The 24,229-nt window shown below is 39.4% G+C and overlaps 1 protein-coding gene across 4 annotated transcripts in view; it reads right to left on the bottom strand.

Moving 5' to 3' along the window:
* Window positions 1-321: 321 nt before the first annotated feature.
* The window catches only part of rcan3 (regulator of calcineurin 3), a 49,238-nt gene continuing 25,330 nt past the window's right edge, over window positions 322-24,229 (bottom strand). For 3 of the 4 annotated variants that reach the window (XM_053510211.1, XM_053510212.1, XM_053510213.1), the window contains 3 exons: window positions 4,531-4,704; window positions 4,169-4,340; window positions 322-1,174 (listed from right to left, as the gene is read on the bottom strand). In XM_053510211.1, the coding sequence (XP_053366186.1) occupies window positions 1,020-1,174; window positions 4,169-4,340; window positions 4,531-4,704 (501 nt within the window). In that variant the 3' untranslated portion in view covers window positions 322-1,019. Of the gene's footprint in view, window positions 1,175-4,168; window positions 4,341-4,530; window positions 4,705-14,759; window positions 14,848-24,229 lie in introns of those variants that run through there. The other variant, XM_053510214.1, reaches the window with a different exon arrangement.

Here is a 24,229-nt window from a genome sequence, read left to right as displayed (position 1 = left end):
TCAAAGCGTGTACGTGTTTCCTCCTCTGGATTTCACATGAAGACGCTGTTAGCGCTTTAAAACCAAAAAAAAAATATATATATATATAATAAAGAAGATATATACAGATCATCATTCCGATCGTGACTTTCGATCGCCCCTTTCCAGCCGTCTAGTCTCCAGAGCCGCAGCGGCTACGGGATACGTATCGAAGGCTAACTTCAGGATCGTTCGCTCGGTATAAAACACTCCGTGCTTAGCTACAGCAGCTAACATGCAAAGAACGCTTGTGGTATCAAATACATGGTAAGAACAATATTAATCACGACATCACACGTATAGTTAAGTAAACAAACATTTCAGAGTTTATAATAAGTAAAAAACAAACAAACAAACAAATGAAAATCCATCTCTTTCAAAAGACAGCAACCGCATGTGGAGTGTGTACAAGTTCTGACTTCCTCTTTTCCGCATCATTAACACACACACACACACACACACACACACACACACACTTCCAGATCACGTGAACTCACTATAACCCCAACACATCTCCCGATACGCTCTGTGTTGCTCCTCCGTGATCAGTTACCGTGTGCTAGAAATCAGGTCTGATATGAAACTTCAGCTTCTACAACTACATTTAAATACATTGAGGGTTTTTTTCTACCGATCCGCTGATGCTACACTATTTGGAGACTACACGAGTGAGTGAGTGAGTGAGTGAATGAGTGAATGACTGAGTGAGTGAGCGCTCGGATTGCAGGGGGTCTCGTGACCCCCACCTTTCCCATGCTACCTTTGCTTTTCTGTGAGACAGTGACGTATCTGTGTGTCAGTTCTTCCAGTCAAAGACTAACTCGGTCTGTCCTTTCCCATCGCGAGCGAGAAGCGCTCTTTCCTCTAAATTTCTTTTCGATTTTATAAGTTTTTTCTTTTTTTTTTTTTTAATTTAATTAGAGCTGAAATGAAGGGTGTCTTTGCCTCCATATGAGATAGAGAGACAGATTTAGACAGAGGACGCGTGCAGAGAGGCGGGTTTAGTTGTAGACTTTCGGGGGACTGTCGGGACGTCGCGTCTGGACGATTTTCATTTTGGGCCGGGCCTCGTCCTCCTCCTCCGTCTCGCTCTCGCACACGTGCACGACCACGCTGGGAGTCGATTCGGTACCTGCGTGCAGCTCGTATTTCTCACCTGGAGAGGGAAAGAGAGAGAGAGAGAGATACAAAGTGAATGAGTGAGACAGTGCCGGACAGAGGGAGAGAGATAGCGAGAGAGAGAGAGAGAGAGACAAAAATACAAAATGAGAGAGAGCGGTAGGGAGAAACAGGCACAGGTGCAGTGAAACAGAGAGAAAGAGAAAAAGAGAGATGGGGCTGATTAAGAGAGACAGGAAAAGAGAGAGAGAGAGACAGATGGCAAAGAGACAGAAAAAGAGAAGAAGAGTGTCATGGAAAGAGGAATAGAAGTGAGGTAAACTGAGAAAAAGAGAGGGAGTGAGAGAGAGAAAGGATGTGAAAGAGTCAGACACAGAGAGAAAGAGAGGACAGAGAGGGAGAGAACAAAAAGAGAAACACAAAGAAAGCAAGCAAGCAAAAAAGAAAGAAAGAAAGAAAGAAAGAAATGCAACAATAGACAGAGAGTGAGGGATAGACAAACAAAATCAAGAGTGAGACATGGACAAAGACACAGAGAGAAACAGAGACAGGAGAAGAAAAAGAGAGATGTGGACGGAGGAATATAGGAGAAATAAAGTAAGAAAAAGACAGAGTGGGTGAGAGAGAGACAAAGACAGACCAGGAAAGAGTGATAGAGACACAGTGACAGACAAGCAGAAAGAAAGAAAGAAAGTAATAGAAATAGGGACAGCGGCGGGAGAGGCAGACAGAGAGAGAGAAAAAGGTAAGAAAGATAGAAAGAAAAAAAGGAAGAAAGAAAAGCATGAAAGAGTCAGATGCACAGAGAGAAAGAGAGAGAGAAAGAACAAAAAAACACATACAAAGAAAACAAGCGAGCAAAAAAGAAAGAAAAAGAAAGAAAAATGCAATAATTAACAGAGTGAGAAATAGACAAACAAAATCAAAAGTGAGAGATGGAAAGAGAGAGAGACAGAGAGAGAAACAACCGCAAAAAAGGTGATACAAAAAAACAAAACGAAAAGAAAGTGCTGCATTAAGAAGTCTACTCAGAGTAAATTCGTCTCCCCTTAACATTTTTCTTTTGCGGAAATTTGACCAAAATTATATTTTATGATGTTATTACACGTCATTGCACGTTAACTTGTAACACCATTATATAATAACTTACTAATAATTATATATTACACAATAATAATAATTTACCCTGGAAGACGCCGCACCTTAACTTCTAACTTCAGTGTCCAGTGTTACTAAGCGACTACGTCTTCATTATTCTGGGTTTGGAATGGAAGTGAATATTACAACACACACACACACACACACACCCGCGTTTATTAAATCGCAGTAATCTTTAGTCTTTAGTGTGAAAACTGGGTTCGAGGCTGGCACTGTTAGTAGATCTGCACCAGTAGGGGAGCTGATTATAAAGAATTGAACTAGAGGTCGGATTATTAAGTCTAAAATGAATGTGTATGGATACGGGAGCGCTGCGGAACGGTAATACACACCGGCTCTGCTCTCTCAGCATGATGAGTCAGTACACCACACCCTTGTCTTTCCTTCTGATTGATTGAGAGCTCGCTGATGACTGTGCTGTTTTTACTGTAAGGACATATATAATGTATATAATAACCGGATACAGCCTCAAATGTAAAGCTCTGGAATTTAATATCCGGAAAACCTTTTTTTTTTTGCTATCGGATACTTATCAGATAAAAAATATATATATATATATATATTAATGCTACCTTTGTTCCATAGCAGAGATTCAGACGAGTGTAATAACTGGTAGCCCGAATTAAGTAAAGCATTAGATAGGCCATGGTGCTATCTACTATATTTTAACGTGCTGTGTTACTGTCAAATTAAAGGCGTCGGCTCTGGGAGAGGGAGAGAAAAAAAATGCAGACATACAGACAATGATCTACTAGATGAAGGTTGCCAGAGAGACCAGACAGGGGAACTGAATGCTGATGAGATCTGTGCACACAGTTATCATGCATGTTCACCTCTGGCCACCAGAGGGAGCTGTGTGCACTAATATAGGTCTCGTACAGTAAGTTGTGTTTAGATCATGGTTTCGATGCTGCCACTGATTATGAAAATTTATTCCTTGTTTTTACAGAAAACTGCACATTACCTCAATACAAAAATGCTCGCAAATTCCCCAATTTACTCGTCTCAAATACACACAGATGCTTCCACATTCACACACACATTTACACACACACATCCAACTGCTGTTGTTTGTTCTTGTGTTTTTTTTTCTGTCTATGTGTGTGTATACAAAGTCAGCCAAAAAATGTATAACACTTCAGGAAAAGAAAAATAGTATGATGTATATTATATTATTATATGAATGTAAACTTAATAATATTATCATTTTATTATCATAATATTATCAGATCAATCATTCAATCAATCAATTTATATATATATACACACACACACACACACACAGCTGAAAGGTATATAACGCATGTGATTAATCTAGACATTTTAACACACTACTATCTTTGGTAATGCAAATTAAACATATGACATAAGTTTGACCCTAATATCTTCCCGTAATCGCAGCGCGGTATCACAGTACGTTTACCGCAGATAATAAGACGACCGAGGAAACATCACCAGGTGCTGAATGTCAAGTTTCATTATAAAAAGCTTCTAGATGAGGTTTTTTTTTTATAAAACCAGAGTTGTGTGCTTGAGCTCTCTTAAAGGGGAACGATTTTTATTAAGAAAACATTAAATGTAAGAAGTGGGAGCGGTGGCTCAGGCGGCTCAGGCTCTAGATCTGGCGATCGGGGTTCGAGCTCCACCCACCCCCTATGCTACCCAGGACCAGTCCCACTCGAAGGATTTTAATTTAACATCGGCTAACTGTTAATGTTTGAAATATTATAAAACTCACACATTTCTTTATTCCAACGTTGCATGTTTATAATATGAGTGAATCTGAGTAGTTTAAAATTGTGATTATTCGCGATTAACTAGATTACAACTGACAGCACCGTGGTGCGAGTGTGTGTTCGGTGCGAGTGTGTACCTGGGCCGAGTTTGGCCACGGCACACAGGAGGTCATAATTGATGACGGGGGTGGAATCTTCGCTTTGGCTCCACCCCACAGGTGGGGAAGAGGGCGGAGAGATGAGGAACTGCTTCACAGGTTGGGGCGGGGCCAGATACGCCTTGTCCACATCCTCACCCGAGTTCTGCACCTGAACAACAGCAGGAAAAAAAAAACACAAGTTTCCATCTACCGTTCTGTCTTTAACCTGCTCGTCAGTTTTAACTGTAGGGTTGATGTTGAGCTTTTACTTTTATTATTAAAAACTATAAAATCCAATAAAACAGACAGATATGGAAAAATAAAATGATAGGATGCGTAGTTGAAAATTCAATAAGCACCTGAGCGAAATAGAGTTTGAGTTTGGAGCCGTTGAATTCGGACTCGTGAAGCTCGATGCGAGCGCGTGCAGCGGCCTCCGGCGTACTGAAGCTGATCCGCACTCTCCGGAAACTCTTGAACATCTGGAAGGATGTTTGCTCGTCGTAGATCCGAAACAGTGACTCGAATCGCTCCTGTGTGAGACAAGAAATAGTGCTTCATGAAGGTAACTAATGGTAACTTTTCTATATCATATGAAACACTATGATAACGATAACAATATGATTAATGGGTGTATGAGCTATGCAGCAAAATCTCTTCTGAGGGCCACCGTGCCACGCCCGGAACCAAAACTCTCAGGCATCCTAATAGCAGCAGATTCAAACCTGTCTGCTGATTTTTATGACAGTACAAAAACAAACAGATTAGGTTAATTGGCGTTCCCAAAGTGCCCGTAGTGTGTGAATCGGTATGTATGATTGTGTGCTCTGCAATGGATTGGCATCCTATTCAGGACGTACCCCACCTTGGGGCCCCGCCGTGACCCTGTATACAAGAATACGCAGTATATATGCTCCATGCACACAGAGGTGGAAATAGAAACCTTCCCAGGAATCGAACCATATATACCGGACCCATATATATATATAAACTATACTATGTACAGTACTATTAAATCAAGTAAGGTATTTGAGATGTACACCTATACTATACTTTATATTACATTGTATAAAATAAGGAAAATTCGAAGTGTGACAGATGAACTAGAGTAGTAACGATAATGTAAAAATATTAGTGTTATTTTCCCGGCCTATTTTTAAACTAGACCCGAATTAGCAATACTCACAACAGAAGATATGTCGAGTGAAGCGGGCCAAAAACATCAGCTTAGGTTTGCATACGAAGTGATAACAAGAGTCAAGGTTAAAGCTGTGAGTCAAGAAATCCTAGAATGGTTAAACTTAAAAAGATATTAACTAGCAACACAGAGACAGAGCAATATAAGGTGTGTAGCACGATCACACGCGAGCTGCAAGGCTTCACGGTGCGTGTCTCAGAGTCTCGGGTGTTTACACAATTCCTGATAGCGGTGATAATGAGGTGAAGACGATACAGTAGTACGCAGGAGAGGTAGAGTGTTGAGCGCGGCGTGCCAGGGACAGAGCCGTCAAACAACAACAACAACAACAACAACAACGCATGCTTGTTTAGTCTAAGTTTAATGTGTTTCCGAATTGAGTCTAGGATTCCTCAAGGCGTCTTTGTAAAGCTTTCTAAATATGTTGGAATACTTTCGGACAGGGTTAGATTACCCACACAAAGCAAAGAAAACAACTAAGTAGATTACTGAAATGACATGGAAAATGAGCAAACCTCCACCTTACCAAGTTACTGAACACCTAACTGTAACTGTTCAGCTTACTAAAAGCTGATGGTTTTTTATTAACATGAAGCTGTTCTGCTTCAGAGGTTTATGGTCAACTGGAAAATGGAAAGTTTAACTATAAAAATCCGAGTTATGCCACATTTCCATGTTTCCACTGCTTGGATGTTGTAACTTCTTTCCAAGTCAAACATCATCATTGTTTTGGCTACACTTTCTTATTTTTGGTTTCTATCTATCTATCTATCTATCTATCTATCTATCTACAGAATATATATATAAAAAAAACTTATTTTTTTTTGCTATACATTATATATCTACATATCTATATATATACACTATATATATTTACATCATACTATTTTTCTTTTCCTGAAGTGTGTATACATTTTTTGCCTGACTCTGTATGTACAATGAGAGTATGAATCATTCCCTTAACTGCAATACTTCCTCATAAACGATGAAAAGCATGTTATTTAACGATATTAAAAACTGAAAAAACAAAGGACAGTCATATTGGTTAGTGTGCAAATAAAAATTCCACAAACCTTGTTAAACTGCTGATCTTTGTTAATAAAGCCTAAATAAAAGAATCCCTCTCCTTCTTCTTCCTCTCCCAGCTGCCCTTGTTTTTTTGCTCCTTCTGACAACCTTGTCCTCTTCTCTGATGTCTTGCCCCTTTCTGTCTCAATACCATCTGGCTACCTTGGGAGGACTATAGCTGTGGAATAAATTGGTTCACATGCTCTCGACGGCATGCTTCTTCTCTAGTTTTGGGCCTACTGCAGGGATGCACGCAGCTTTTTTATACATGAAATAAGAAGGAACTATAATTATCACCACTACAGGGACTGCAGTAATATCCGGATCGATCATGTGGAGCTTCAATTCCTTTTGAAATCTGCAATACTCCCCAAGACAGTCAGCTGATTGTGAAATACTGTATTGTTATAACAATGTGCTCATGCATTGTGCACAGGGGTATTGTCATGGGGGAGGGCAGGTTTGGGCCTCTTAGTTCCGGTGAAGGGAAGCTGCAATGCACAATGCTACAGCATGCAAACACGCTCTATACAATTGTGCGCTTTCAACAGTTTATAGAAGGTCACATATATGGATGTGATGGTCAGGTGTCCGAAAACCTTTGGTTAAATAGAGTAATTTGATGGTTTAATACTAGTTGATGACCCTGATCTAGAATCCAAGGGGCGTTCAAGTCAAACCGGGACTTGTGATGAACTTTCCCACTTGCAAATGTTTTAAAGAAGGCTTACCGTACACCCGTGAATCATTATCCCCCAGCCGGGGTGGCTCAGAGCCCACTGTAGTCACTCCCATGAAAATTCAGTAATTGTTCGAGACGATCAGGATACCGTACAGTAACTCCCCAACTTATGAACAAGTTCCATTCCAGGAGCACGTTCATAAGTCGGATTTGTTCTTAAGTCCGACAAAGTGAGTCTTATACACCTTTGAGACCTTATACACCTTTCTGAGCAGTGCATCTGTCCCCTTTCCCCACACTGCCATTATGTGGCCAAAAAACATGTGAAATGTTACAGTGCTGTCTTTTGGTTCTGCATTACAAGAAACTATGCCTTTAAAACGTGAGAGGAATCCCAGCCATTTTGTGTCAGAGCTGTTTCGAGATTGTAAACTAGGATTAGGATTATTTACCATCAGGACAGCTTTCCAAAACAGCCATTTTCTATCATTGTGTACCAGGACTAATTCATTGAAACCGCTGAGGCTGACCCATTTCTCTCGCACCCCCACACACGTGCACACATACAATATACTGGACATTTTATACATTTACTTAAACACTGAAAATATTTTATATAATTATAAATATTGGTATGGTGCACTGTAGTGTCTATTTCTTTGTACAATACACGTGAGCTACTTCCACAATTTTTTCGCATCTACGAATGTTCGTATAACCGCGGTCCGTTCGTATCTGCGGGAAAATCCGTAACTGGAATGTTCGTAAATCGGTGACTTGCTGTATAAAGAAATAAAGTTCCTTTTTTTTCCCCCTCTCTTATTTTGGACAATCAAAGGTCCTAGTTTGACTTGAACATCCCTTATACAGTTAGTACTTATTGTTGGTGTTGCTTATTCTTTATCACATTTACATTCACGGCACTTAGCAAATCCCCTAAAAAATAAAAAAAACTGCTCTGGATCTCATTACACCTATGAGCAGGTGAGGATTAAGGGCCTTGGCTCAAGGGCTCAACTGGTGCTGGGGCTTGAAGCTGGGACCCACTGATCAGTCATAATTTCCAAAACACTTCAGATAATTCAATTATCTAATTTTTTTTTAAACCTGTTAGACATCAAACTGCTATCGGTTTCTAATCCTCATCTATTCTAAAAAGCCAAAAGAACAAGTTCCAAGTGTTTATCGTCTCATCAGAGGTGGAGGACATGTCATTACCAGCTACCCTAGCACACTTCACTTATCTAAATTATCCCATCATCATCAAAGAGAGAAAGAGAGAGAGAGAGAGACAGAGAGAGAGAGAGGGGCAGAGAGAGAGAGAGACAGAGAGACAAAGACAGAGAGAGGACTGAAGAAAAGTGCCAGACAAAGGATAGGAAGAAAACATTATGAGTAATACAGGTAATACATTTACAGAAAAAAGAGATACATGTATATATACAGAGAGCATACAGTGTGAGAAATGGCAGAATACCGAAATGATTGCTGATGGGTTTGTAACCTGGAGTGGTAACTAGAGAGGACGCGGCGATCACTAATTCATGGTGGTGCATTCTGAGTGCACTTCCTGACTCCGGTATACTCTTACAGACTCCACTCCACCACCACTCCGGCCAGCACACGCATGCCGTGTTGCATTTTAGAGAAGATAACAGATACTGTGTCGCTGTAAGCTACATGCATACGTGTATTTTTATTTCCAGAGACACAGTGCACACAACTTCACAATTTAAAGAGAGAGAGAGAAACAAAAAAAAGAAGGAGTAAACGAATAAGTAAAAGTTTAATATAATAGTTTGGAGAGTGTGTAATTATAAATGCACACAGATGAAAACACAAACTAATGAGTTTAATGATTTGAGCAGGGAAGTGCAGTAAAAAGTAAACCACGTCATATACAGAATTATTATTTACACTCAAACTCATTTCCTTTCCTGCGCTGGGAATCAAACTGCCTCAGATAACAATGATTTGTTGACGAGTTCAGCTCCAGATGTCCACCATCATGTTTACTCGAGCGAGCAAACTTCACTTGAACTGTTAGAATTATAAACGTCGACAAGCATGTGTAAAGACCAGGACTGAAACAGGGAAAGTGATGTTTAGAGCCTTGTAGAGCTGGTGCTGAATCTCCTGGTGTCAGTACGGATTCTACTGGAGTTACTGTACCGTGGACTTTTGTTCTTTTGTTCGAGTGGATTCTTTTGGGGTCATCACTAAATCTTGTTCCTTTAGCATTAACACATTTGGGCCCAACCCCTATACAGTGGTGGTACAGATATACACACTCATGCCCCAATCCCTACTAAAGTAGTAGTTACATTTCTTCAGCCTAGAATCCCAACCTTACTATACAGTAGTAGAATTGATATAATGACTTATTACAGTGAGGCACATATATATATGAAGGGTTGGGCTTTCAACTACCTGGTGACACCATGGGCTACCAACAGAGAGGAGTGAAAGAGCAATCGGTGTAGTTGAGCTGACAAGTTATTGTCTGCCTGGGCAAAAAAAGTCGTCGTTTCAGTAGGGTCAAATTATTGGGTTGTATCAAACAAAGACAACAACTAAGGAGAATTTAAATAACTGGAAACTGGTTGAAAACCCTTCAACACATCATCAAACCGGTGGAGGATAACGCTGAACTGTAAACTTTGGAGATTTTGGGGAAGTTGCATGGTAAAGAAAATAAACAGTAAAAACCGGAGCTACTGTATGATTAGTAGTGAAAATAAGAGCATTTTCATTGTGTGTGCATGTCATGAATGTACTGAATGACCAGGTTATCACACCTATGAAGTTTTTCTTCCCTAATGGTACGGCCATTAGGATTAAATAAAATCTTAGAGTGTACTAGTGATGGGAAGAATCATTTTAGTGACTTGGTTCTTTGAATCTCGTTCATGAAAATGAACACTTTTTTTTAGAGTCATTTAGTTCATTTCATTCTTTCGATTAAAACTAAAATAAAATGTTACTTTGTCAATAAACAGACCCCCAATACGTCTACATACACATATTATGGCTATAGTTCCAGTAATGAAAATATTACACTGCAGCTAAGGACATATTATAATAAACAGAATGAGTAGCTCACCTCTCGTATCTTCCGGTCCGAATCGTTTGTTCTTTTGAATCTATTGCACTGCAAAGCGTCCATGGGGGTCACATAAAAAAACAACGAACGATTCGTACCTAAAAGAATCAAAGATAACTACACGTTTACGGAGGTTTTTGCGATGTTTTGCGTATGCGTGTGTCCAGTAAAAAATGAACGAATCACTCTCCGAGACTACTCGTTCTTCTGAGTCACATTACTGATTCGTTCAAAAAGAAAGAATCTTTCATAAACGACCCATCACTAGAGTGCACAAAATTTTTTTTGTCCAGGTTTAATGTTTAAATTACTTTAATTAGTTTAATGCTGCTTAAATTTTGGAGAAATATTTTACATTCTATTATATTCAAGTCATTATATACAAGAGACTAGTAAATAAATTAACATTTTCAAGGTTTTGGCCACATGTTTCTGTAAGTCGCAGATCTAGCCACATGATGTTTCATTGAAAAAATTAAAGGAAATTCGTTAGCTGACGCCAACTGCCAAAAGTGATTCGTCTGGAGTTAGCATGAAATCTTGTGGATTACGCATGTTGAGTTAGCATGGAAGTTTACAGAGGGGGCATGTAGCCTTGTGTAGAGGTACTGTAGCGCTTAACCTTGTGCGTGTGTAGGTTACTGTGTATGGAGCAAAACTGTGCGAGCGTTAATATGGAACTTCATCGTCCGGTATTAACCTTCAAACTGTTTGTTATTGTGGAACTTTGTGAAATTAGCATTTTTTCCCTCTAAATCCAAATAAAACTGTCCTGCTTCTGGCTTGCTAATGGAAAAAAAAAAAGCTGAGCTAAAAATATGAAGGTCAACCTACTGCATTCTTTCACACAGTGGAACTCTTTAAAATAAATAGCACGCTCATGATCCCCCAACACTGAGCACTGCATGAGAAGCATCACATCGCAAGCTTCCGAAAATCACATTATATAACGTACAGTTTAAACGGGTTACTGTAATGATTCAGGGATCTCAACCTAATTAGAAATATCGCTAACGTCCGGGGTTTAACATGACCTTTGTGATGTGGTGGGAAAGTGTGCTAGTTTGGTGCGCTGTAATCCCTATAGGCGATGCATTTCTTGCAATCTCTACAAAGAGAGCACAATGTGATCTTTCAGGAGAAAAGGACAGACTTTATAGAGGCGAATCTGGAACCGTGGTCAGGGTTAACCGTAGGCTTTGTAACAGCTGAAGCTTCAATCAGGCATTGATGTCTGTGATGTTCGGCTTCGGGAACAGGTGCTAGTCTGAGAGACACAATGTATGTCTGAATAACACGCCGTTCCAGCACACAGCAGGATTCACAATACAACGACGGACATTCTTTCCAATACCAAACCTACTCTACAGCTGCCACGGACAGAAGGTTTGATGGCTGACTGGGAGCTTTGGCGAAGTCACGAGTCCTTTTGTGCCTCCCATGATTCTATTACTGTCTCTAAATTCATAATACTCAAATTCCTGTGATAGAATATTCGCGCAAAAGTGGTCTCTTCAGTTTTTGAGCAAGTCATCTTGGCTAATCTCGGCTCTAATCTGGAGCTATTAGCAGAAGAACTACAGCCATGTCGGAGCTTAAAATAGCACCGGTTATTCAACGGTGTTAAAAGTACAAACAATAGCAAAGGCAATAATCATCATCAACCTCGATATAACGTAAATGATAGTGTGAGGCTTATTGTAATGAACCGATTATTATATTTGACCGAGAGCGATGAAGCACAAAAAAGTAGGCAGTGTCTTTTTCTTCTGCACTTCATGCAGTGCGTGAAATGATATATCAGTTTTAAAAGCTAGACAAAAAGGGATGGGGGAAAAAAGTTAAATAAATCGATTCGGTTACATCTTGCGGTTCTTTTAAGTGGTAAGTTATGTATAAATTTTTTTTATTGGTTTTACTATTCATTTTTAATTTATATACAGTACATAAATTTGCATTTGAGTAATGGTAAAATGTTGCAGTTTCTCTATTATCCAACAGGTGGTGCTCTTAACTATTTGCAGGCAACACAGCAAATTATGTATTATATCAAATATATAAATAAATGTAATATCAAATCTGGATATTCATAAAAGTGTGATACTTATAGAACCACGAACAAATCAAATCAGCACCTGGATATTGTGATTAGATTGTATCGTCTGGTCTATTGTGATTTCCATGCCTACTAGGAAACATTATAGGCCTCTAATCTCTTTAAAGGGGACCTATTAAACTTTTAGTCATGTTTACACTCATTCAGATGAAAGAAAAAAAATCCTGTTTGTCTCTTTTTTATTTTTGTATTGGCCAGAGAAGAGCTTAAACAATGCAATTAGATTTTTTTTCCCCACCAATGTGACCTCATGTAAGGAGAAACACCCTGACTTGTTTCTCAGATATGCTCTTTTCTGCTCGGGCGTGGCTCAGCAGCAGCTCATTTGCACAAACAATGAAACAGCAAATGTATCGTTGTCTCATCATCTATACTGCTTTATCCTGTATACAGGGTCATGGGGGGCCTGGAGCCTATCCAGGGGTACACCCTGGACGGAGTGCCAATCCATCACCAGGCACAAACACATACTTACACACTACGGGCAGATTGTGGGAGGAAACCAAAGTACCCAGAGGAAAACCCACCAACCACAAGGAGAACATGCAAACTCCATGCACACAGACCCAAGGCTGGAATCGAACCCGGACCCTGGAGTTTTAAAGTGACAGTGCTGAGACCCAAGAAAATTGTGATATAAGGGACTTTATTTCAAAATGTGTTTCTAGACTTATAATAATCAGCTAAGATCATAATGGGAATTTTCATTAATGGCATATAGTGGCTCTCACTAATCTCTTCAGTTTAGTCTTCTGGTCTTTTCAGTTCTGTCATTTTTCTGGCCTGGAAACAAGTTCCATCACTGCTGAGTGACTTCAATTCTGCATCTTTTCTTCAAAAGTCACTCTAATAAGTTTGAAAAAGAAAAGAAGAAGCGGGGTCAGATGTGGAAGAATTGTGGCTCGTCGATATTTTAATTGCAATTTAAACTGGACGTCTTTAAAATAACCCACCGCTCCTTTAAACGGTCATGGCTAAATCACTATATGTTGCGATTATTTCATGCAACGGCTTTCTATCAATTCTGATCTTTTGGGCCTTCTGTGAAATATTCAGACATTGTTTAGAATTGAAGGAAAAAAAAGATAGTATGTACTGTAGTTTCCATACTGTATATGGAACAAAATGCAAGAAAGACAGCTTTATAATGAAAACACAGACATTTACATTCATCGTCATTATATTTACATTGATAATCGTGTACACATTGACTGGTGTGCAAATACATCAATTTGATTTTACTCTAACAACACTTAAAAATCTATTTGTGCCTAATTCCCAAAGCGCTTTTAATAAATTCTGTCTAAAAAAAAATCAAACAAATTTAGGGCGTGCTGTCTACTGGGATGCTGTAATGATTTTGGACTAAAAACAGAGTTGTTTTTAATTAAGAAAATGAACATGTTAAGCAGACAAGATGCTTAATTAACCTGGCAAAGCTTTACGGCTTCTGGCAAAGCTTAGTGACACAGCGGCATCGAGACGCAACGCAAAGAGCAACGTGATAACTCTATTCCAATAAACCCTTATCAAATACTGTGCACAAACAGCAATGTGCAAAGCAGGAACATGGGACTGCTGAAGAGAAAGCTGCTCAAAGAACGAGCAGATGAATGCAGGAGTTAAGTTATTAGCAAACTCCTGATGACTTCCCGCTCGCGCCATCAAACAAATCATCTTCATCTCCTGTAATCTTGACCGATCTGAGAGCCTCTGTGCGATTCCAATGAAAAGGTCAGGCAGGACTGAGATGAAGACAACACTTAAAGCCACTCAGGATTATGAAAGCTTTTAAAGATTCGTGGCGTATTTTGTAGTACGGTAAAATATGGATTTATATTTCACTTAGTCTATGAAGATTTGAGTAAAGAGCACATCTTTCACAAAGCAATAAAAACACATTCATGTGGAGAAGCAATCAATCGTTAGAACTCAGTAAAGTCGGTGGATTATTGGAGATGTTATTCTGTCTTAATTGCTCTAGAATCATTTTGAAAGACTGGGATTTCACAAAAGAAGGCTGTATAAAAAAAGAAATTCTCATGGATGGTTCGGGAAGCTGTCGCAAAGGTCCAGGTGGACTTTTAACATCAACATTTTGCATCACACACAAAACTGTTCAATTATTAAAAAGCTTTAAAAAAAGTAATGACAAATTCATTGTCTTAATTGTGATGGCTGGAATTATTATTATTATTATTATTATTATTATTATTAGATAAATACTGTATATTAGTGCCGACTGAGTATTTAGATTGTACATTCCACAAGTGGTGATAATACAGCATAACAGCACTGCGACGTTTAACTACACATATCACTCCACGTCCCAGGTGTCCATACGATCCGCAGTACTGGAAGGAGGGAAGAGCAATTGACTAGCAAAACCGCGTACAGTAAGAGTAGGCAGGAGTAACTCACTGATTAAGGTGCTGGACTACTTATCAGCAGGTTCCAGGTTCAAGTCCTCGACATTTGATCAAGACCCTTAATTCCTGAGATGTATAACAAGATAAATGTAAGTCGCTCGGGATAAGGGTGTCCGCCAAATTCTGTTAATCTAAACCCAGTCACAGAAGCACTTTCAGCAAGAAAACATATCTGATAATGTTATGCCACATTAACAACACTTTATCTCCTTAATAATTGCTTCTAATTTGTTCAGTATTGCAGCTTAACCTCTTAACTCTTGTTCCGTATTTCCTCTGTGTTGTTTTGCTCACGGCTAACGAACTTTCTTTCTTCTTCTTTTGGCTGCTTCCGTTAGGGGTCACCACAGCGGACCACCATTTGTCTCCATCTAACTCTGTCTCCCACATCTTCCCTTGTCAGTCCAACCTCCTGTAGGTCCTCCCTCACCACATCTACAGTATAAACCTCCACTTGGGGCTTCCTTTTCTTTTCCTCCTGCCTGGCAGCTCCATCCCTAACGTTCTCCTCCAGATATACCCCTCATCCCTCCTCTGTACATGTCCAAACTATCTTAATCTGGCCTCTCTAACTTGAAGAACCTCTCTGAACTTGAGAGAAGTGTAACTCTAATATACTTGTTCCTAATCCTGTCCATTCTTGTCTCTCCCAAAGCAAACCACAGCATCATCAGCTCTGCTTACTGTCATTTTGTTAACCGTAAGCTAACTAACTTCTAGGGCTGAATCCAAAATCTCTTTCCAACCCCTGGCCAAGGACACTACTTTGTGTGTGGAACAAGGTGTGTACACCCCAGCCTACTGACATTACATTTAATGCTGTAAGAACCTGAAAGACAGCTGAAATTCTAAAGTGGAATAAGTGGAAATATAAAGTAAATCTCGTAAGTTTCTCAGGACTGTCCACCACCTCCATGGTTTATTCTTCTCAGCTTTTGGCTAATTAGTACCGGTAAGAATTAGAAACTACTTTCGCTCCTGTCGATGGCTCGCCACAGTGAACCATCCCATCTGCACACAACTTGGCACAGGTTTTACACGGGATGCCCTTCCTGATGCCACCTTCCCATTTCACCTGAGCTTGGGACCGGCACTGCATCCAGTGGCTGGGGTTTGGGGCATTGGGTGGAAATTGAACCATGGTCTTCCACATGGCAAGCGAGAAACCTTCTACCGAGCCACCGACGGCCGGGATTCCCTTTTGCGTGATATTGCTTAATTGATTTAATTTCTTCCATGTATAGAGACTTTGAGGCCAACCTGCAGACCCATAAGAGAACCATAAGAGAACTGATTCATGTTTTTCTTCTTCTTTTCCAACCTTACTTGGGCTCCGCTGAAGTAGTACAGAATTGGGTTCTACTGTTTTACAAATGTTCCACAGCAGCTGAGCTCTTGAATAGAGATTGAAGCAGATCCATCAATGTAGAACTCTGGAGATTGTAGAATTTTGTTCATTTTAAAACACAAAGTGATAGATATGTATGTTCGGGATTAGGGTCCAGATTGTTCAGACTGCTTAGAAGCATGAAACAATACATCCGATATGAACCAAACGTGTACTGTAAGTGGATTTTCTCTCCCGTTTCGCAGAATTGTTTCGACTGTTCTATGGTCTACGTACAAAGCCTTATAACAGAACCATAAAATCAGATGTGATCTGCCTGGATGTTTGTTTTCCTACCCCAGCAATAAATCAAACCTAAATAGTAGGGCTCTGAAATTCTACATTTGTAATACAGTATGTTGGGTGACATTAGAGACAAGTGAGATAGATGGCCTATTATTGTAATGCAGGAACCATAAAACCAGACACGATATAAATACTGCTGTAAAACATCATGGACTAGTGGACTACAGCCGAGTGTGATGCTTCACTACGAATTGTTCAAGAAGCCTGGAAAACTGCATGACGTGACGTGACATGACCGTAAGAGTTTCCTAAAAATTTATAGACACTTGTTGGTTATGAAACATTCCCCAGAGGACTTTAACTCAAGGCTTGTCAAATAGTATTGATTAAGTCAAGCACAAAAACCAAGAAACCCAATTTATTTCGATTGTTCTGTGAGCTGTTGTATGGGACAGTGTTTGGCTGCGAAGGTTGATACGAACCATGTTGGATTTATTGGCTGTAAAGTGAACAAATGTGCTGCTGTTGGGACCGTGAAAAGGGTGTAGGGTTACAGGGTTAATCTACAGAAGGTGTGCGCTGGTTTTTGTCTGACTTTTAAGATCATCATGAAAAAGAAATGTCAGATCAGTTACAAGACAAATAACATGACTGATACTATGGTTTTAAACCCCTAAACCTTAAGAGAGCTGACTCTTAAGTAATCCATCCAGCCATCCCTCTAGGAACCTCTATAGTTCCACTAGGGACAGTGTACCCCAGTGGTGACCACTGTGCTTATTCCCATTTTGTACGACCGTGGGAGGACCTACGGTCAACACTCGCGCAATACAGGCAATTTGGGAACGCCAATTAGCCCAACCTCCCCGGAGGAAACCCATCAAGCATGGGGAGAACATGCAAACTCCATGCAAACAGACTCGATGTGGGAATCGAACGGATTCAACAGTGCTAACCACTAAGCCGCCATGCCGCCAAGTAATCCATTCATCAATCAATAAGGTGTTTTCCTTATGAAATTCAACACTTGCTACCTATTCACAATTTAAAATGGTTCAATTCGTTGGAATATGGCCAGGGTGAGCGTTTGTCTTTCCATCTAAATAAAATTTTATTAAAAAAGTAAAACCATGTCACTTAAACGTTCGTTTAAACGTACACATTTTACCAAAGATCATGCTCTGGAAGCAAACTAAGAAGTGCATTTGAGGTCAGTATTTTGCGACTCAGGGGCCCTTTTTTTCTCTTGAATTTCCTCTCTGCACTCAGACACACACCAGATACACAGTTCTCTCACCTGTGACATTCTGATATGATTCAAGTTTTGTTGTGAAACTCGTGCAATGACTTCCTGCTATTAGTCCCTGCTCTTATTATGGCCAAGAAACCCCCCCACCCACCAACCCCTCCACCTCCACCCACCCCCCATTCTGCTCGAACATAAACAGCTAAAGGTCGCCGTGCGATCCATTAAATCAGCAAGCAAACACACTTGCGAAAAAAAGAAGAAGAAAGAAATGTTTAAAGCAGGCATGTGTGCTTGCATAGACGTGCATAGGCTCTGTGTCCAGACTAAAGAGAGTGTTTTTCAGATTACCATCTGTTTTTCATGTACTAAAATAACTCACCCAACCGGAGAGATCAAATCTATTAAAATATCAGCAACTGACGAGGCAAATTACTTAAACAACGTTCAGCTGGGTGTTACGTAATGTCCTTCACTTCATTAACCTTTCAACCATCTCACGTTACAAATCCTGCCTGACTGAAAAACAAACACCCGTCAGACACAGAACAACACCACCCAACCGAGGGGGGTTAGAGGGACGAATGGCAGGTTCTTCACCCGAGCGTGGTATAGAAATGTGGCCTGATTGCTAATCTACACCCAGAGCCGCAGGATCTCCACCCTGGTCAGGTGACTGGACTTAAAATGCAGGATATTTTCTGCTCTTTTGTACTTTACAGATGCTAGTGTTAACAATAAGCACCTAGTAAACCTGGTTTCAGACCTAGACGTCTGATACAATTAATACAGTCCACATGCAATGCTAAAACAATACAATATCAATCACAACAAGGTATTTTGACGCAATGGAAACAAATACATATTTTACTTACGGCTATTACTGATGTGAAACAAAACCCTTTCCGCTCTAATGCAACCCTATTCCAAACAGGGTAACTAATCTAGCTAGCTAAGATCTTAGATGTATAACAAGATAAATGTAATTCGCTCTGGATAAGGGTGTCCGCCCTGGACATGTGTGTGCAGCTCATGGTTATTTTGTACACCAGGCAAACAAATATTATCTTTTTATCATAAATTGATAATTGATTAAGTAGTATTAAACAAGTAACTTTAATTTTTATTATTTTTTTTTACTTAGCAATAGCAGTAGAGGTTCTGGGTCAATTTCATTGTCATCTATACCGCTTTATCCTGTACTCAGGGTTGCTGGGGGCCTGGAGCCTATCCCATAAAACTTAGGGCACAAGGCAGGATGCCGATTCACAGTTAGCCTAATCTGCATGTCTTTGGATTGTGGGAGGAAACCTGAGTACCCGGAAGAAACCCACCAAGCACGAAGGAGGGGGGGTATACAAACCCCATGCACACAGGCCCGAGGCGAGTGTCGAACCCGGATCCTGGAGCCGCAAGGCAACATTGCTAACCACTAAGCCACCGTGCCACCCGGCCAATTTCACTCCACAAAATGAAAAAAAAAAAAATTCTTATTATCTTGTCATTATTTGAAAAAATTTCAAATGTCATCAAAACATTGAATCTCACTTTTGTCTCCATACTTTTGGCGACCACTGCACTCTACCTATATAACTAAATAAACTGATTTAATAAAACCATTAATTTTCTCATTACCTTTACTTGTGTTTGTTTTAACCCATGCGTTTTTTTTTTCACTTTGTTTAAACTCAAGTTCAGGCAAATACATTTTAAATCAATCACAAAGTTAAATCAAGCTACAGCAGAGACAAACCTCCATATGACCTTGACCTGAAGGACAAATGAAAAAAACCTGATATATTACAATGTTTACCTCTGATCCTCAGTCTAAAAAATGTATGTTTTAACAAAATTATTTTTTTATCAAAAATTTACCTTTAGATTAATTGAACTAATTAGCTACCAAAAATGTTCCTTTTTATTTAAAATGTATCAAAATATAGGACTCTGCTTCTACAAGCTTTAAGCAACATTTAAAAAAAAAGTCAATTTGTGCAACCGCTTCTAGTACATGTAAACAATTTAAATAGTTCCCATTAGACTGTCATTCTATATCATGTTCCTCAGCCAAAAAAAAAAAAAAAGAACAGGTTTTTCTGCACTGTCAGATTGTATATAATAAACACACGTGTCTCTGGCTCCAGTGCTTCATCTGCCTGAACGTCCAGTACAGCAGGAAATCCTAAATCCATGTTAAAACAGTCTGCTTGTCGTGGAATGGGATCCAGAACATACAACGAGACCAATAAAAATATATGGTGTTTTTGTGCTGGTGTTTTTAATCAAGGGTCACTTTTGGAAGTATTATGCTTGCAGCGAAGTTGTCCTTGTGGTGAATAAAATGTTAAACCGTTTGCCGAAAAAAGAAAATTACCCTTTGTTACATCATGCACTAGCCATCTACACTCGGTTAATATACGAAGGGGGTTTGAGTCAAACTGGGGGTGAAATCTGTCCTGAACGAAGGCGTAAAAGCGGTGGACATTTTCAGAAGGCTTCAAGTAGAGTATGATGATGAGACTCCTAAACATTTGATCAGTGTAAACGTTTTAAAGAAGGCCATATGCCCGTGAACGACGATCCCAAACGAGGTGGTTCCGAGCCCACGGCGAGAACATTAAGCGAGTGGAACGCCTGATCCTAGAACGACGCATCTGCCTGTGTGAACTGTACACGCAATCATTCATTAACACCACTTGTACATAACAGGAACTCGGCTGGGAGTTATTGCCACATCGCCTGTACAGTCCTGACCTCACTCCAAGCCAGTTCCACATGTTTGGGCCATTACAGGAGTTCCTGGGAGGCCGGGCAGTCCGATCATGTACTGAGAAAAGGCTTTGCCTTGATGATGGTGTCCAAGCACTAGTGAAACACTGGGATAAGTGCATTAGTGTAGCAGGAGAATATATAGAGAAATAAAGGGAGTTAAAAAAAAAAAAAAGTCTTTTATAACTGTGTTCTGTTATTCTGCACAATGAAAAGTCCCTCTTTTACTTGAAGATAAATTGAATACATCATCCACTTTAACAGGATCCATGCGGCAGCAGCACGATGCATGACATTCTGCATACTGTACATGTGAGGACTTTCATGTTTATACCAAACAGCAGGATGGGGGAAAATGTGTACTGTATATCTCAGTGACTCTGTGGTATAATTGTTGTTGTCGCCAGTATTGAGTATTTCTGCTGATGTCTTGGGATTTTCATGCACAGCGGTCTCATTTTGCGCAAAGTGATGCAAAACAACATCCAGTCAGCGGCTCTGTGGGTGGAAACACCTGGTTAAAGAGACGTTCTCAGATGAGAGCGACCAGACTATTCCAGGCTTGACAGGAAGACTACGGTTAATCAGATAATCACTCTGTACAAGCGTGTTGAACAGAAAAGCATCTCAGATCGCCCAGATTTGGTTGGATGTGAGCAGAACAGCACATCGGGTTTTACTGTAATTCCGTCAGCCAAGAGCAGAAATCTGAAGCTGTGACCGGCAGTTAATGATTACACAGTTGATGATCGGAAAAATGTCACCTGGCCCAGTGATCATCTGAGTCGAATTACAACTTATGATAATCTATAGTACGGTTTGGACTAATTATATCCAGGTATACGTCGCAGTTCAGTACTCTTGGTACCCTGAGGGGAAAAAAAAAAAACCATCATGTTTGTGGTACGGGTCACCTGGCAATGTAATCAAGGACAAAACGTGGGATCGAAGATTTCTTTCTACAGCAAAATGTCTGGTGTAAAAAATGTCAAGAGACTGAGAGCGAGAAAGAGCGAGCGAGAGAGAGAGAGAGAGAGAGAGAGAGAATGAATATGCAATAAAGCATGCTCAGGGAGCAAAACAAAAATGAAAAGGGATGACAAAAGAAGCGGATGTTTTCTTCAGTATAACGAGCACCAGTCGCCCATGTGCAGCTTATTAATCTCCTTAAACCAGAGCTAATACAGTGATTATTCAGACCCAAAGCAATCTCCAGCCTCCTTCCTTTCTTCTTCTTGTTTCCACCTCTTTCAGTCTGCATTATCTTTTATAACCAGTGCAATGAATAACTAGATAAAAATAGCTCGGAACACATGGCGTGCCGTGCACTCGGAGATGCTTTTCTGCCCTTTTTCATGCTTATCGTTCCGTGTTAATCTTGACCAGTTCCTGACCAGCAACACAAAATAATGACCTGACGAGACAAATAAGGCTTAACAGCACACGGGAGAGATGCTGTGTGTGTGTGTGTGTGCGTGATTAGAGATAAGCACGCCAGGGGAAGAGAGGCTTGATGGGAGGTGTAGTCAGTCATGGTGAGTAACATATAAACAATGACTCATCTCAAGACCAAAAAGACAGATGCATGCTTCGTTTAATTGGGACACAAACAGTTGATTCAATTCAGGTAATTTGACTGTGTGTGTGTGTGTGTGTGTGAGTGTTGCTGGAGATTCACACTGTGTCTGATACTGCAGTGCTACAGTTTCTGTGGTGCAGTCAGAACTGAATGACGAACACTGACCTCAATAAGAGTGTGTATCTGTGCGTAAGACGAAGAAAAAAAAACAAAAGTGTCTTTGTTTTTGCCGGAACAAACCGAATAACAATGGAATAATAAACTACAATTAGGACCATAACCATAAGTTTAAGCTTCATTGTTTGTCTAAATCGACATCTTAAAGATTCTTTTTAAGCGTGATGCAGTAAAAAGTAGTACTGTAGCTCATCCATTCATAAAACCCTCATTCACAATCCCACAAATGTGAAATTCCACCGAATTCTCACATTTGTATTTAAAAAAAAAAAAAAAAAAAAGCTCTATAAGGGTTATAAGTAGTTCTGTTGGTTTGGTCATCTTGCCACTGTTACACAATCAAGCTTCCATACTTAGAATAACTGCCCCACTTACCTTCCAGAAGGTTATTATGGTGTCTAACTGTTAAAAATGGAACGGCAACAAGCACTAATAGCAGCCCCTTTGGGGCAGGATTCATGCTGCCTCATGTTCACTGAAGAAGCAGAAGATAGGACAGTTAATTCCCAGATTGATCTAGTTTAAAACATTAAGATGATTGAATTCTCAGGGTTTAGAGAAGGGATGGTGGTGGATCGTATGCACATAAAATTATGACAATTAATTTTTTTATTGGCCAAATTGTTTTGGGGTTCAGGTCTTTTGTATGGTTTGAGGTGGGAATAGAGCGGAAACCTGGCAACCCTGGTTGTAGACTACGTAATAATTGGTTAATCTAAAACTAAAAATCACTACATAGCAGCCTATAGCAGAAATCGAGTGTAATAACTTCTCAAATTATGTTTTTTAGAAGATCTACAGTAGGGATGGGAATAAGCATGGACAACTCGATATGATATCATTGCAATACCCAAGTGCCAATTCAATTTGTATTGCGATTTTATAAGTATCACATACTGCAGAATTAATAACTGCATAAATTAAATGTAAACCACAGTAAGGACCTGTGCAATTGTTTAATTGCAATGAATTTATTTGAGGTAATATACATATAGTCATTTTATTTTTTTTATTATTACATAATTTGGAGTTGATACATAAATATTGGCAAATATCTCTTAATGAGACCATTTGCCCAATTATTTACAGATAGACAAAATAAATATTTAAATATCACACTATGTGTCAAGACAATTGTAATGTGATTTTTAACTTTTTGTATCAAATCATGCAGGCCTAATATCACGGTTTTAGAAATGTTCCAGATTCTATATTGGATTTTTTTTCTGGATATTGGTATGAATCATAGAGTGCACCAATTGTAGGATTTTAAAAGAACTGCAACAAAAACCTCAAATGCAAACATACATTAAAATAAATAAATAAAAATACATCAACTTGCCACAAAAACGAATCACGATATGTAACAAATTAAAACCCAACTCTCCTTTACAGGGAGGTCCAAACATTTATATACATAACTATTTGATCATTAGCTTTTTTATTCACCGCTTATTTTATTTAGCTTTTTAATTTGGACCAAAGAAGGCTTTGAAACTAACAATAGAAGATCAAACAGGACCAGAACCAACACCACTTGATTTTTTTTTTTTTTCTTAGAGGGTCATTTGAACTCAGTGGTCTATGAAAATAGGCCCAGAACAATTTTTGCACTGGAGGAGGAAATCATCTCTGCATGAAAACATCAGCTCTGCTACATTAAGAAACATTCAAAGTTCTTGTATACAGAGTATGCCCAAGTGCTGCAAAGTCAGAGGCTGTCAATTTGAGCATTGATGGATTTATTTACTATTATTTTAACTTTTAAATATATCTTATGCCTATGGATCCAGACTTCTGGCAAAGCCTGCTCATTATTAAACTCATGAACTGCTATTGCAAATGAACCAGTTTATCTTTAAAGAATGACATTTAACAAATTTGACTTGTTTTCTGACATAGAGAAACATTATGAATTGCATTACATCACCTTTGTTATAATCTTTGCTGAAAAACACACACACACACATGCAAAAAACAGCTTGCTGTTATAATATTCTGTTTTATGCAATAAGATGCACAAATTAATATAATAACATTTATGACCACAGTAAGGCT

This window comes from Clarias gariepinus, chromosome 13 (genome assembly GCF_024256425.1).
Source record: "Clarias gariepinus isolate MV-2021 ecotype Netherlands chromosome 13, CGAR_prim_01v2, whole genome shotgun sequence".
NCBI lineage: Eukaryota > Metazoa > Chordata > Actinopteri > Siluriformes > Clariidae > Clarias > Clarias gariepinus.
This window is presented reverse-complemented; position numbering and strand designations above follow the sequence as displayed.